We start from the raw sequence: 15805 nt of genomic DNA on the forward strand, positions 1-15805 counted from the left end.
GCTTGAGCAATGAAGATATGACTCTTTTATTCTCATTAGCATACGGTGCGGGAACACTAAAAAACTGAATACTAAAAGGTACAGAGCCGACTAAGAAGACAATTATAGGTTATATAGAAATGATTTCTCACCCACTACCCCCAGGTATTGCTGGTTTAATAGGGGAAATGCTGGTGACAGATTCCCTTTGAAGCTGCATAACCTATATATATATATATAATTTTATTTTTTTTCAGTTTCAATTATTTACAATTATAAAAAAAAACACGTTCCACTATAATGTTGGCTCAGATCTCAAGCAAAACTCCACAAACTCAGAATTTTCCATTCATATTGTTTACTTCACATTAAGCCAGAAGGGCTTTTATCTTATGCGTTAGAGCGCTGGTTGTTAATGTGCATTAATGATCATAGAATTTATTTCATTTAAATGGAAAAACACTTGAAGAATATCAAGAAGTGAATTCTAGAGAATCAGACCGGACATCACAATCGGGGTATTGCACTGCGTGCGCCCAAATGCAAATCACATGGTTTTATCTCGTCCTTTATAACCAAATATCAGTTGTTTGATGAACCCCAGGTAAAGGAGGTAACAGGGAGGGGTTGACCCAATAAATCTCAAACCAGCGGTTACTATTCAATGTCTCCTCTGGTTAAGTGGACTCAATAGGTCACGTGTAATTTGCCATTGGTTGTTTTGCTGACATTACCGAAAAGGCATGGAAGAAGAAAACAGCTCCACAATAAGTGGAACATAGTTATATATAAGGATATAGTCTGAAACGTGTTAGGGCTCATGGATACAGCCATATTAGATCCCTATAAAACCGTAATATGGTGCCCATACAAGTGTATGCATCCTTACTGTACCTCCATATGCCTCTGATTTCATACAGGGCTTTTTTTTATTTGTATTTGCATGAATTTTCTTGCTGGTCCATATTCATTTTGGATGAAGGTGTCTCTGACTGGCATTGCAGGAACCACTGCTACACACTTGGATGTGGGTGAGCCGGCTTAAACCTGCGTTTTATAGCGATAGATGAATAGACAGGCACATGTACAAGTGCTCCGACCATAAACTTGGCAGCACTTAAAGACGCACTCCAGGTATTTTGTTTTTATTCTTTCTATCATTAGATACCTATCCACCAATATATATACTCACAGAGTATTACCTTATTTAGCTATTCCTTTCTGACTTTTCTCTTTAGCTGGATCATGTGACCTCACTCTGGCCTGATAAAATCTACAGCAGTTAATGTAATTGAGAGTCAGCCTCTTCACTTCCTGATTTATGGACTGTACCAAACAGGTTCTTCACAGAGGGGATACTGACACTTATGTTACTAACTACTGATGAGTAGGTAGGTAGATAGATAGATAGATAGATTTATTATTTATTGACACATTACCCAGCAGACTGATACCCAGACGGGATAACCCTTGTCTCAGGCCTTCACCCAGACTGTCCGGCAGTTGTCTTCTCCATTCCTCTTGCCTATTGTAATGTTCTTCATCCAGTGACAGGCGGTCCATGTTCCGTGCTAGGCTAGTGGCCAGGTTAGTAAGGGATGTCAGAGTACCTAGACAAAATAATAGAACTATTTACCTTTATTTCTATGAAAAACAACTTATTTGTAAAATGCTGCAATTCATGAAGAACATTTTTGACATTTATTTGTAGAATTAGTGATATTTTTGTAACAATTTCCATCGCTTGGCCACTAGATGTCACTGTCTGTACACATTTACCTCCTTTCTCCATAAGTCATATTCTATTTTACATCTAAGCTGTAGGAGAACTCCGCAGCCTGGGGTAGGATTTCTAATAGCCCACAGGAACACTGAAATATACTTAACATTTCCCCATTTATCACGTGCAGCGGGATCTACAGCCAGCATCACATTACTCCTCAGGGGGTGTCAGTACATCGCTTTTGGAAGGCTCCCACAGAAGATGTATATAGGGATTTGCAATATATTGCGGATGAGTATCATATACCCATACAAGCTTAAAATAAAACCTTTTTATGAAACGACACAATGTAATGGTGCTGGTATGTGGGGGATTTTCCTGCTATATGACCACACAGAAATATTAATATTTCTGAAGTTCTGATTTATTCATTATTTTTATTACCAGTACACTCCATGGAAATAAAATCTCCCCCTTGGCAAGTCCTAGTAATAATTTAGCATTGTAGCCAGGAGTGAATTTGAAATATATGTTTTATCATGTGAACCCCAGATTCCAGCTCATGAATCCAGAGATTGCAGAAGATAATCCTATTGCTGGCTCTTACATTCAGTATATATAATACATTGGGGGTTATAATGATTTCGATCACAGGACCTCCGAGATACGGAAAAGAGGCAGCTGTCCTGGCAATATGTCGATTTGGGGGCACAAGTGCCAGACGGAGAACATAATTCTATCATCCAATGAAAACCAAGCTGAGAACATTTGCAGCTCTACTAGGATTCTGTACATAGATCATCAGAGATCTCCATACCGGTATATCTGAATATTTTTTCATCATGGTAACTATCCATTATATTATTTCAACAACCTACACATGACATATAGCGCCTCCACTTTACACAGTGCTGTAGTCATAGGGTTACAGAAATAGCAATGGTAACTGGGCACCAATGTCAGGAGGGTGATCGCAAGGCACATAAAAATAGTGATGTCATAAGTAGGCAGAGCAAGGGATGTGATGACATAATAACATCTGGTCAATGAGGTAATTACACTTGATGGAGCGCTCACTACAAACGGATACTCAAAGGGTACCTCCACTTGTGACCTCCCACCCAACCTGACTTTGGGTGTAGAGAGACGCTCCTGCATTGCTGGGTGTTATAGTTGCAGGGCAGCCTTACGAAACCTGAACAGTATCATGCACGGGTTCAATTCTAATTAATAGTACCCGGGCCTGATACTCTCCGGGCGTCGTACGGTTGTTACCCTTGTCAGGTCTGATGGGAGATTACAAGCGGAGGTACACTTTCATTTTATGATGGCCTTCACTTATGTGCTGCATGTTATGACAAAGCTGGAGGCTCAAGACAAGTAGCTCCAAGCGACACCTCTCATGTACACATACTTACATAGTTTGTGGGTTGACAAAACATTTAAAGGGGTTTTCCCATCAGGGACTTTCATGAGAGACCCACAGGATATGTCATAAATGTCAGATAGATGTGGGTCCCACCTCTGGGACCCGCACCTATCTCCAGAACGGGGCCCCCTAAATCCCGTTCTAGCTTTTTCTGCTCCCGCTGCCTCTCGGCCACTTCCTGACTTTATAGTCGGGAGTTACGAAAACAGCGTATCTTGCGGAGCTACGTGGTTTCCGTAACTTTCACAGTAGTGAACGGCAGTTACAGAAACAGCGTAGCATGCGAGCTATGCTGTTTCCGTAACCACCATTCAGTTCTATGGGACTTACGGAGACAGCGTAGCTCAGTGAGATACGCTGCTTCCTTCCTGATGGTCGGAAATCACACGAGTAAGCCGGAGCACAGAAAGGTAGGACGGGGTTTAGGGGGCCCCGTTCTAGAGATAGGTGCGGATCCCAGAGGTGGGACCCTCCTCTATCTGACGTTTATGACTTATCCTGTGGATACGTCAGAAATGTCCCTGATGGGAAAAACCCTTTAAGCTTTTAGTCTTACAAACCCCATTTGATGCAGATGAAGGTAAAACCAGCCTTGAACAGCATTAGTGCAATTTACATAGAATGAAAAAAATACTTCCTGACCCCTCCTGGATCTACAGTCTTCATTGTTAATACCAGTAATCCTGTACATGACCTTCTTCTCATATTCCCTCTGGTTACTCATTCCTCCAGGATCTCTCTAGTGCTGCACCTCTTCTCTGGATTTCTCTTCCTCCTGCCTCCAGACATTCACACGTTCTACAGGATCCATCACTTTCCACAATGCAATATCCTTACATGTCAGATCTGGTTATAAGTTCTATTCCAAAGTCTAGGGTTTAAGCACGCCGGACCGACAGAAGAAAATGTCCTACATGCAATCTGTGCGTCTATTACAGTATAAAATCTGTGCAGGACACCTGTTATAATGGCATGGACAATGTCCAGCAATACTACAAGAGGTCAGCTTTTGAGAACACGGATTGTGTACCTTTAGAAATGTGCTTCACAAATGATGTGGTCCCCCTGGAGACGCCACTCACAAAGGCCCCTGGACCGCGGGTGAGACCTTCATACGGGAGCCTGAAGAAGTCGGCGACGCCGTTCCCAATGCTCCGCACCAGACTGGCCGGGCTTCCAAGAATTTCTAGGGATCCAACTACCCAGCCTAAGGGGAAAAAAATATATATTTGTGGATGATAAGAAAATGTGGACACAAGATTATCCAGAAATATAATGCATAAAATAACAAAAAATGGAGAAAATAAAAATACATAATAACGCTCTTCCTAAGTTTTAGATGTAGCCGCACTGTTACCAAAATCAAAAAACGTTGCCGTCCTTAGCATCTTTATGTTTTCTTGGTGCGGTAACTACTGAGTAAATGCCAAAGCACCGGAGGATGATCCTTCTGGATTATTACGAGTTTTCTTCTTTTGAGAAATTTGTATGAGAATGATTGTTTATATTTATATGGATAAAAATGGTTACGCTCATTGACCAAGATGACTGGGATGTGACGGGTCACGTAGATCCAAGCCGTACAGGAACGCTTTACAGTTCAGTGTAAGTGCAGCGCATGTCCTGATATGACATCGACCCCACAATACATCATATACTTGGACGGCTCTGTGTTTTTCAGGACTGATGCTGACCTCATATTTTTATGTTCCCTTGTTTCTGCCCCTAAACGGTTGATAGCTCATCATTGTGTATTATATGGGAGGAACGTGAGACAACTACATCCATTTATGACAATTACCAGAGTGCAATATGGAGAAGCTGGACTCGCTACCAAGGTCATTTTATGCGGTGATGTGAAATTTACCACTTCATTCCACATCACTCCTGGGAATCCATTTATCAACAGTTTACAGTACAGCTGGCCCAAAAATAATGGTTTCCCGTTAAAGTTGACGCTTTCTCGTGCTTGCGCTGTGATTATATTTTGGCTTTGAACAGACCTGTCGTCTTCTTCATAATGCAGGATCGTGGTCTCCAATGTATTGTCCCATCGGCTGTTTCCTAACAACGACTTTCACAGCGACTACACTAGAACAAACTGGCACAGGACGGGGCGAGGACACAGGGAACGATAAACGACAGGCGGTCGGAACGCGTAGAGCGTTCTTACTTATACCTGAAACACGCAGAACTTAGACATTTTCTCTTATTTTAACATGTTTGTAACCTGCCAGATGATCCTCCTATTTTTAACAAGAGGTGCATATACCGGCCAGAAATGTCCTATTACATATTTCTTCTAGATATTGGTGTCACTTGCCTATTATCTCTTGCTTATTACATTACATCTGTGCATATAAAGGTCCATTGCACACGGTTTTTCTTAAGACTGACCTGCACATAAACATTTTCCTTTTTTCTGTTAATTCAATTGATTAAAAAGACCCTCTCACCTCTCCTGACATGTCTGTTATAGTAAACACTCGTATCCCCATGAAATAACAATGCTGGAGCTCCTTTTTTTAGAATTTTGCATTGTGCTGATCCTCTGTTATTCCTCCTGGAAATGTATAAAGAAATTGATAACAGGGTGTTACCATTCTCCTTGTCAAAAGGTCATTTCCCTACGCTCTGACACTGTCCGATCAGAGCCGACAGTATGAGACTGTGTATGGTCACACCCTATTGACAAGGAGAGTGGTAACACCAAGTTGCAAATTTATGTATACATTTTCAGGAGGAAAAGCAGAAGGAAAAATATGCTCCAGCATTGTTATTTCTTGGGGAATACAGGTAATACTAAGTCAGATCTGTCAGAAGAGCGGACAGGTCCTCTTTAAAGATGATTTCCCCTCTTAAATTTAAAATCAGATTTATATGGCAGAAATGGATATACGTAGATATCTCTGAGACAGACTGGTTGCTATGGATCTGCTGCATGACAACCCAAATCTAAAAGGCTGTAGTGGTCAGGCGGTGTATATTCCGCAACTGTTCAGCTCAACGCTAGATTGGCGCTGTGCTGACAACAGAGAATAAAATGGAGCTGGGGCGCAGTCACACCATGCCAGTCAAACTCACGCGGTTAGTAATCAGATTTTTCCAACACTAAATTAAAGGGCTTGTTTTTTTACAGGGAAACTAAACTTTGAAAAAACTTTTGACTTGTCATATTGATATGTCAGTAGTTTTGATCGGTGGGGTCCGAGCCCTGAAACCCCCACCAATCGCTGAAACGAAACAGCAGAAGCGCTCGTGTGAGCGTTGTGCCGCTTCGTTTCTGATCGACTTTCCCCGGAAAGCCGAGCGATAGATGTTCGGGCTTATAGACTTTCTATTGATCCCGTACAGCACTTAGAGGAAAGCCGATCAGAAACTAAGCGGCACAGCGCTCACTCGAGTGCTTCTGCAGCTTCGCTTTAGCGATCGGTGGGGGTCTGAGTACTCGGACCCCCACCGATCAAAACTTCTGACATGTTGAAAGTTTTTTAAAAGTTTAGTTACCCTTTAAAATAATTGAAAACTACTCAAGATGCAGAAAAATATTTAATAATAGAATACGTAGGCACTTGTGTGTCATATTGGTACATGTAGCCCCCCTATTACCTGCACCCCTCAATCCAGGTATACGGTTACAATGTAGATTACAAGTGAAATAAACAGAGAAAAGACTCCAACATCATCATGTAGAAATATATATACATTTAACTGAACGCACTGCCGCTGGTTTTCTCCAGAAACTTCATATTTCACTGCCAAGTGACTGTTTTATTTCATCTCTATGTGTGACATCTTCCCGCTGATTAAATCTGTTACCCGTGGTTGGAGCAGATTCGTTTTGGCAGGGTCACCATAGGATGGATAGAGCCATATGACCGGTGAATGCTTAGCTCAGGATGGAGCCTATCCGGTCATTATCCCGGTGCTATAGGTTATTTCAGCGCCTCACATGGCGCTGTTCACACATGTTCCAAGACCTAAGTTGTCTATTAGGCAGAGCAGGAATGTGTTGTATCTGCTTCGGTTTTCGACTTAACCAGTGTCTTAGACAATTATGCTTCATTAGGGAACTGGCATGCACGCGCGTCTGCTTAGTCTCAGCTTTGTTAGCCATCCCCGTGTCCTGCAGACACTTCTTTACTGGGATCTCTTGTTCTCCACAGCAGACAAAACCATTAGATGCAGTGATCGCAGTTCACAAAAAGTATGTTAATGTAATGCTGATTTTGATTCTACTAAAAAAAAAAAAAAATTGTTACAAATTGCTTTTAGTCTTTTTTATTCTGGCCATAGATGCTCCTGTGAAACCTCATATATTGGGCTAAGACGGGGACCAAGTAGCTGTCACAGACGTTTTAAAGTAACATTGCAGGTCAGGGACACAGGATCAAACGCCAGGTCTCTGACTGGTCTCTAGCCATGGATCGGTGACAACTCTGCAGCGGTCTTGTAACATAAAAGTAAAGTTATGTTAAGTAGATGAATGAGGGGGAAATTATATACCTGCGATGTTAACAGGGCGTTTTACTGGAGTTCAGTTACAGTCAGGTATAGAGTATTTGAAGGTGAGAGTTAAAATTCAGAGTCTGCTGTCATAATGATAACTTAAAGAGGACCTGTCACTAGGTCATAGAAGTTGAACTGGTTTACTGACATGAATATCGATGTCTCCCAGATTCCAGCACTGTTTTTTTTTTTTTCTTTCCTGGACCTCCCCGTTCCAGAGATATGGCCACTGATGTGTTGTGAACAGGGCGTGAACTACCCTCAAGCTGCCTCGCAATGATTGGTCAGCACCAGAGGCAGGGAAGATAGCTCCTCCTCGTTGGCTAACTACAGTAAATTAGAATATAGGGCACCAGCAGTGGGCCATATTTCTGGAACTGGGAAAAAATAAAAAACAGCGCAACTTATATGACCTAGTGACAGGTCCTCTTTAAATCATAATATTTTGAGGACAAGGTTTAATGGGTACAGGACTATTTGACTTGATAAAGGGTTGCCCATTTCAGAGGCAAAGCTATAGGGGTTGCAGAAGTAGCAGTCGTGCCCAAGGGCCTCATGCCATAGTAAGACCGTATTATAAATGGCACACGATAGATGGGGGACCCTGTTTCAGATTTTGCATAGAGGCCCATGATCTTCTCACTATGCCACTGGTCAGTTTTTGTTATTATTTCTTCTCAAATATTCTTTTAGAGCTTCGTGTTACCCAATGGAGAAGAGGATTACATGTTCAGGATCCTTCAACAAATAAAAGTCAAGAGTCATCTGCAGAAAATGCTCTCCTACTGGTGGAGTAGAACTCTGTGCACTCAGTCATATTACAGCTCCATAAAGGAGTCAGATAATGCCAAGTACGGGACGCCAAAATTTGCCCTGCGTGTGCGCCTTAGTGGCACTCAGAGGTATAGTCTGGTGCCATAGATTTCTACGGTCGCCTTATTACAGATCTGTAATACAAATCGCAATACATATATCCATATTTTTAGGAGTCTAATATTCTAGTGAAATTTTAGTGTTTCAATTGGCCATCAATTCTGTCTTTTTATATTCACAACAGTGTAATGAGGGCTAAACATGGGTCATGTGTCCCCAGTACAATGTAATCCAGCTGCATGGATTAAATCTGCAGGTAATTTCTATAAGATGAAGATGTCGTCCTACTCAACAGGTGGCAGGAGCTGGGCAGAGGCTGGCGTGGCAAAGTGCTGAGTGGCACAGGGTTATAAAATAAACAACGTACCGGTCCTATGCTGGAAGACATCCGTTTTCTTTTTCCAACTGCGTCATTCCTGCTTTTGGGCTGGTCACATGATAAGTAGAGTTTCTTTTATATCATAAAATTGGCTAAAAACCAGCACATGACTGGCCACCGAGCTACTCGTTGACTGAAAACCTATATAATCTGCATTGGCAGCATCGAAGATTTCATGTTTCCATCCCTGGACAGACTACATATCACATACATGTCATACATTACCATGTGTTACATATAGAAATATCCACACAATCACTGTCTTGTTGCAGATGATAATGGGCGCAATATGCCAATGAGCCCAAAGCAAGTCTGATGGGCGAACCAGTAAGGATGGTCCGGAATAGGTTAATTTTTCACTGGAGTCCCCTCCCTTCCAAGAGAATAGACTCCTGGGAAATAGACTCAGTCCGGATTCGATGGTAATTCCGCCTCACCAGTCTCCTTTATAGGTTTGTTGACCTTTGTATATGTCTGAACCAAGTTAGCCATCTACTGGACAGGTCTACATATAGAATAAGTGCGGGAGCAGCCTATATACTATCAAGAGACTGCTCTGTATACTTCTCAACACGCTTGTGTGATATCCACCCTGCAGGAGATAGTCTATGTATGACTACTACAGAAACAGCAGCGAATATAGATCATATGTACAAGTACACCGCACATTCTCCTCAACGTAGTCCAAACAGGTCAAAAACAAAAGACCAGGTCAATATATACAATTGGGCAAAAATCACCCCAATTTTAGATTTATAAGTGGACGCTGTTTATATGTGAACGTGTGACTATCATTGTGGTAGTGGCTTGGACAACAAACCCAGATCTCAAAACTATTATCCTAGGACTACAAGTTAATGTTTGAGGAGATTAAATGGGATATCATCAAAGAGCGACAGAAAATCCTACAGTGGTCTGTAGCCAACGCTTAAAAGCTATGTAAACCTTTGTAGCCTTTTTTTTAAATTTAAGCTGTGTGTTTTTATTTATTTTTTGAACCATTTTTCCAATAGACATTTATTAAAAACGTTAATTTAGTTTCACCGCTGCAGCTTCCATGTATTCACTGTACATAGAAGCTGCATAACACTGCTGTAAACCAAATCAGTCAGTCAGCTGGACTGACGGCTGACAGGTGTTACTGTGTACCTCTAACACAAATATAACCCTGATACTGATCAAATCTAAGTTGATTTACAGTCGTCTTTAAAGAGCTACGATGCAATGCAGCTGTAACACAAGGATTGCGGATATAACCGGAGGGATGGCGCAAAACAGGCAAGTTGTTCTATGGCAGCTACGGCTTTGGGTTTCAGTGTTTCAGGCACGGCCTGGACTAGTAGGGGCCACACATATCTCTATGACGAGTGCAAAAATAGAAGGTTTAGAGAACTATACAGTAACGAGACCCTCTGCAGCTTTTACAGCCACAAAGTCACATTTCGGAGAACCCCCCCCCCCATCCCCCATTAGACACTGCTCATAGATTTCCATTACGGAAGATACTCGGGCAAAGGACCATTCAAATCCCTTTGCTTAGCATGTTGTATTAAATTTTCAGCACCAGAAATCGAGCAGCGCCAAAGGGTTTGGAGGTCTAGAAGACTATTTCTGAAAATCAGTAGAAGACCGGGACTACAGGCTTCACCAATCAGATCTTCTCACGTGTCTCTATGACAGAAGATCATTTTGACTTGATTTCCCTTATAAAACATTAGAAATGGTTCTACAAGTCAAATAAAATACATAGTTGTCATACAACTGAATAAAGGTTTTCCACCAAAGTTGGCAACTATAACAAAGTAGTGGAGAAGGAGCGAGCGGATTTAGCTACTGAGATGGGTGTTCCTTTTTTTAATCTTTGGAAACCTTGCTGTGCCATTCCATAGACATGATTATACCAGAAAAAAGGAATAAAAAAGTCGAAGGTATTAGAAACCTGTCGGGTCTGATCAACCATCAAAGTGAATTCCATTAATGTGTGTGAAAATCAAGGTTTAACATTAATTGGATCAGTGACCCATAACTCGGCCCAGTGCGATGGTACTAAACATAATACTTTGCTAATTAAGGACATTTCTTGACCATTGATCTCTGGGTTCTGCATGCTTGTCAGGTCAGCTCCAGTCACAGGGAACCTTGACATCTGTGAACAAACCCGTCCCCGATACTCCAGAGTGTAAATGTTACACTCCATGCGTAAGATATTAACAGGGGATTACAGGGGCTTCCACAAATATGTTAATTAAGGGAATCTGTACATGATCCTATATCAGGTGACAGTGCTTCTCTCTCATTTAAAGAGACACTACCTACAACAACTAAAATCTGTTTTCAATCGTAAAATGTTTTTGTATATATATATATATTATACGGTCATGGGTAAATATGTATCTGAGAGCTAGAGATATGCAAGATAAAATGGGTATAATGGGGGAACAGATATTTGTTGTGTACTTCCTACCTGTAGAACGCTATTACCAGCTTCTCTCCAGCCTAAATTACAGGCTGCTTACAGGAAAAAATTAATTGCAATAGCAGAGCAAGTGTACACACGATAGACATAGTTGCCTATAAGGGCTACTAACCGTTTCCCCTTTTATTTTAAATGCATGGGGCTAAAAGTGGCCATACATTTTAAATAGTCGTTGGCCGAATTTGACATACATGCTCAGTTTAGCCTGTTTTCAGGGGAGTAAGCCGCTGCCAGACATCTCTGGTGGCGGCTTATCTCCCCTGACAACAAAAGGATCGGGAATTGAATTCTACATGCCCAATCCTTCTTTCCTCCAATATTATCGGGGAGAGAGCTGGGAGGCCCTCATACACATAGGGTGGTCAGCCTGTCCAGGTGAAATTGGCAGATTCCGCCGACATTAATCTAATGTGTATGGGGGCCTTAAGTATTAAAGGGGTTGTCCAAGCTCAAGGCTGTTCTTCATACTGATGATCTAGCTACAGGATAGGTCATCAGTATATGATCGGTGGGGGCCAACACACAGACCCTGCACCGATCAGCTGTTCCTGCTGCCTCCGGGCGCTGGAAGCTATACAGTGGTCGGTGCTGGAAGCAGATGTCTCCATACACTGTAGAGCGGCCGTGCTAGGTTACTGCAGCTCTGCTCCTATTCACTTGAATAGGAGCAGAGCTGCAGTACTGCAGTCTGGCCACTATGCATTGTAAGGAGTCATCTGCTTCCAGCACCGACCACTGTATAACTTCCAGCGCCCGGAGGCAGCAGGAACAGCTGATCGGTGCAGGATCCGGATGTCGGAACCCCACGATCATATACTGATGACCTATCCGGAGGATAGGTCATCAATATAAAAAAAACAGCCATGGTACTGGATGAATACCTATGCTCCATATATCTTTGTAAAAACATCTGTGACTATAACCATGCCATAACTAGAACTACGATTCTCGTGGGATTGTTCAGCGAATGGATCAACAGTTGCTAATTTGGATTCAAAGGGGTGTTTCCGGCCATACTTACCGATACAAGGGCCAATTCCCAGCAGCATGGTGACTGCTCACCAGTATTTTGCACCTGTGCTACCATCCCTATATAACATTGTGGCTTGTCTGCATCTTGCTGGGAATTGGTTTTTAACCTGGCCTTTGTTTAAGTAAGTTTGGCTATTTTATACCCCATTCACATGCAGCGGAAAAGAAGTCTGTTTGAATTCTTTTCCACTCTGCAATAAAAATATCCTCTAGAATAATGAGCATGTTCATTATTCTCATGGAAGTGCAGTGGATTCGTTGGAGTTGGAGCTACCAGGACTATTCCTCATTCATTTACACCTGTTTTAATAAATCTCCCCATGTCTTGTATAGCTGAAAGATGGTCCCATGTACTCCAGCCCAACGGTCGGCTGCGTATGGCCTGCGGTGGGCCTGTGTGCTTAAAAATAGCAGGGCTGATTTTAAGTCCCAGTCCGGCTTTGTTTGTAAGTATGACTATGCCATTACTATATTGACAGCCAGTGGCATTACGTTCAGTAGATGGGGAATATCGCCAGGTAACACACCAACGTTAAATCAAAAACCCCAAAAAATAAAAAATAAATCACGTTAATGTATGGTCATAGTGAACAGCCATTTTGTTCTGCATTAGACCCAATTCCCTCTTGCAGTCAAGTATCTTAGTACCTTGGAGAGAGTCTAGCGTTCATTATTTATCCGTGAAATCTAATTTAGAAATGCCGCTGCTTCCGCGACACCTCCATGGCCAAGAGAATACATGATGGGTCTACTTGTATGTTCATTTCATGGTGATATTCTCATGGCAGTGCCAAGGTGGTAGTGTGGGCATGCACGGAAGTGAGGGAGCCCCATAGCAAGAATCAAAATGAGGCCCCCTCCTGGTGCATGTTTCTACGTCATACTTCTACGTTCAGAGACAGTGTTTGTTCAGCCACTTTGTTCCCTTGGCAGAGAGGAGGACAGCATGGCACCGCTGGACCTGTCCTGGCCTAGCTCTGTGCTGCTATTCGCATAAAATACGATATATATTACATTTCCTGATCTTGTTCCAAGATTACCCATCATTATCTGGGCATATGATGAAAGACATTAAGAAAAGAATTTCATAAAATTAAAAAAACCTGTACACTCTAATAATATAATTGGAAGCTGACAATTAGATTCACACACTCACCTGCTCTGAAAAGTGCACCAGCGGCGTAATGCATTGCCAGGGCGTGTATCAGCTGTCTGGAAGTGGTAAAGATTGGCCCACGTTCAAACATGGAGAAGGATAATGGAGTGTGATCCGAGGCAATGTACAGTTTCAAAGATGCATGGATGCTAACCAGCAGGTTAACTGGTTGCACGGTCAATTTCCGGAGCTTAACTGGACTAACTAGTGCCGATGCATGCTGTCGTACTTGATCCGGTAGTAGATGAGGAAGCTTAGATCCAATGCGTTTGACTTTTACTTCCAGCAATTTGTTATCTGGGAGATATGTCTCAAATAGTGTTTTTACGTAGTAGACGAATGTGTCCTCCACGTAAAGTCGGGACGGCCTCAAATCGAAGCTCAGTTCATTGAGATCACAAATGCCTTGTTCTAAAGAGAAGGTGATGAAGAGTTTGAAGAATGAAGTCTCCTTGTATTCTTCCAGCTCTTTAGTGGCCATCAATAGACTGCCAGCCTTTGGCCATCTGGCACATTCACTTCTCTCCTCTTGGCAAACCAGAACAGGGAAATGGAAATTAGACTTGCTGTAGAGTTGATTGTCTATCTGTAAATCTCCACAGTATAGTTCCAAGCTGTAAAACACGGGTATGCCGTAGACCAGGTCTGTCTGCATCTCTTGGCAAGGTTGTCTGAGATAGCTGGTCACTGGGGTCACATGAAGGAACACGTTATCCAGAGTAAACCGCATGAGTTCTGACGAAGCTTTGTAGTTAGTGATGTCATCATATATGCCCACACTGAGCTGGGTGATAAAGGATTTAAAGACGATGCGCTGACATTGAGTCCTATAAAAACAAAAAGGTTAGTCACTCTTTTGTACTTGAGACATAACCAGTTAGTAGATAGAGAAATTCGGTCTCGGAGAAAAGTTTTAAACTATATATTTAATACCAATCACAGAGGTGTGACGTGTAGTTAGAAGTATAGGGTATATTACGCCCTTAGTGGCACAGCCAGTTTTCGTTTTTGCCTTCCAAGAATCAAGACTTTTTTATTTTTCCGTCAACATCTGTCTTTTTTTTGGTGGACAAGTTGTCGTTTTTAATGACATTATTTAATGTAAGATATAATGCATTGAGAAACCTGTGGAGTGGAATTAAAAAAACTGCAATTACACCATTTTTTTTTTTTTACGGCGTTGACGTGGCAGTAAAAATTACATGTTAAAGTGTACCTCCGCTTTCAGAAAAAAACGATTATAGTGAAGGATTGCGTACTATTAGGCACTTCACTTAGCCACCACTTGGCTCCCCGTGATTTTCTCCTGTGGCATCTGAGCAATTAAACGGCTGGTATTGGCATTATCTCCATTCCCAGCTGTTACAGACAGGTGTCAGCTGTATAAAACAGCCGACACCCACCGCGTATGATGCAAACTCAGCTCCAAAGCCTCTGCCACATTTTCAGAGAAAAAAATCAGTAGCGGTGGTTAAAGGGGCTGTCTCATACAGATAAAACATTTTTATATGCCATTATAGCATATAGAGGTCATATAAGCCAGAGTAGGAAGCCTGTACATTTAATATGGCAACCACAGCACCTGCATAGGGAGCAGCAGAGTAGTCCAACAGTACCGCTTAAGGGAAGTTGCTGTGAAGTGGCCTTATACAGTTTGATCGAAATGTGTACTAAGAACCTCAAGTTCATATTCATAAATTTTGCTGGGCCGCAATAAATCAATATATAAGAAGCGGATGTGCGGTCCAGGTTTTTCTCTCTTCCTTGTTGGATTTACAATGTGTAAGGTGTCTACTTTTATAAAATATATGGGTATGGGGGTACAATATGAATTTTTATTGAATAATTCAGGTTAAATTTGTGTATATCAAAAGCGTAAAAAATGTCGCGAAAGAAAAAGGGTTAAAGTGAGTCTCTACCTTTAACACTGTGTAATTTTTAGGTTCAAAATTCTAATAATTTCTTAATACATCTTGATAGCAGTTGAAGCACCATTTTCCTGGTACAGAGCTCCAAACTGCCTGCATTGACATTGGTTTAAAAATAAATAAACAACAACAATCTGTTTGCCTGCAGCCGCCACTAGAGGGAGCTTAGGAGCTTACTGCATACTGTGTCGTTATTATTAATCTCAATGTATTACAGCATGTGGTAAGCTCCCTCTAGTGGTGGCTGCAGGCAGCCAGAACAAGAATGTTTTAAATCAATGTTTCTGCAGGGGATTTGGAGCACTGTATCAGAAAACTAAA

At 41.9% G+C, this 15805-nt stretch overlaps 1 protein-coding gene across 1 annotated transcript in view; it reads right to left on the bottom strand.

The window, feature by feature from the left end:
• The window catches only part of VPS13B (vacuolar protein sorting 13 homolog B), an 886671-nt gene that overhangs the window by 16927 nt on the left and 853939 nt on the right, over window positions 1-15805 (bottom strand). Inside the window, exons 56-58 of the mRNA XM_075825953.1 lie at window positions 13557-14383; window positions 4162-4338; window positions 1419-1589 (exon numbers count right to left, since the gene is read on the bottom strand). Of these exons, the coding sequence (XP_075682068.1) occupies window positions 1419-1589; window positions 4162-4338; window positions 13557-14383 (1175 nt within the window). The remainder of the gene's footprint in view (window positions 1-1418; window positions 1590-4161; window positions 4339-13556; window positions 14384-15805) is intronic.

Source organism: Rhinoderma darwinii, chromosome 5 (assembly GCF_050947455.1).
Source record: "Rhinoderma darwinii isolate aRhiDar2 chromosome 5, aRhiDar2.hap1, whole genome shotgun sequence".
Lineage (NCBI taxonomy): Eukaryota > Metazoa > Chordata > Amphibia > Anura > Rhinodermatidae > Rhinoderma > Rhinoderma darwinii.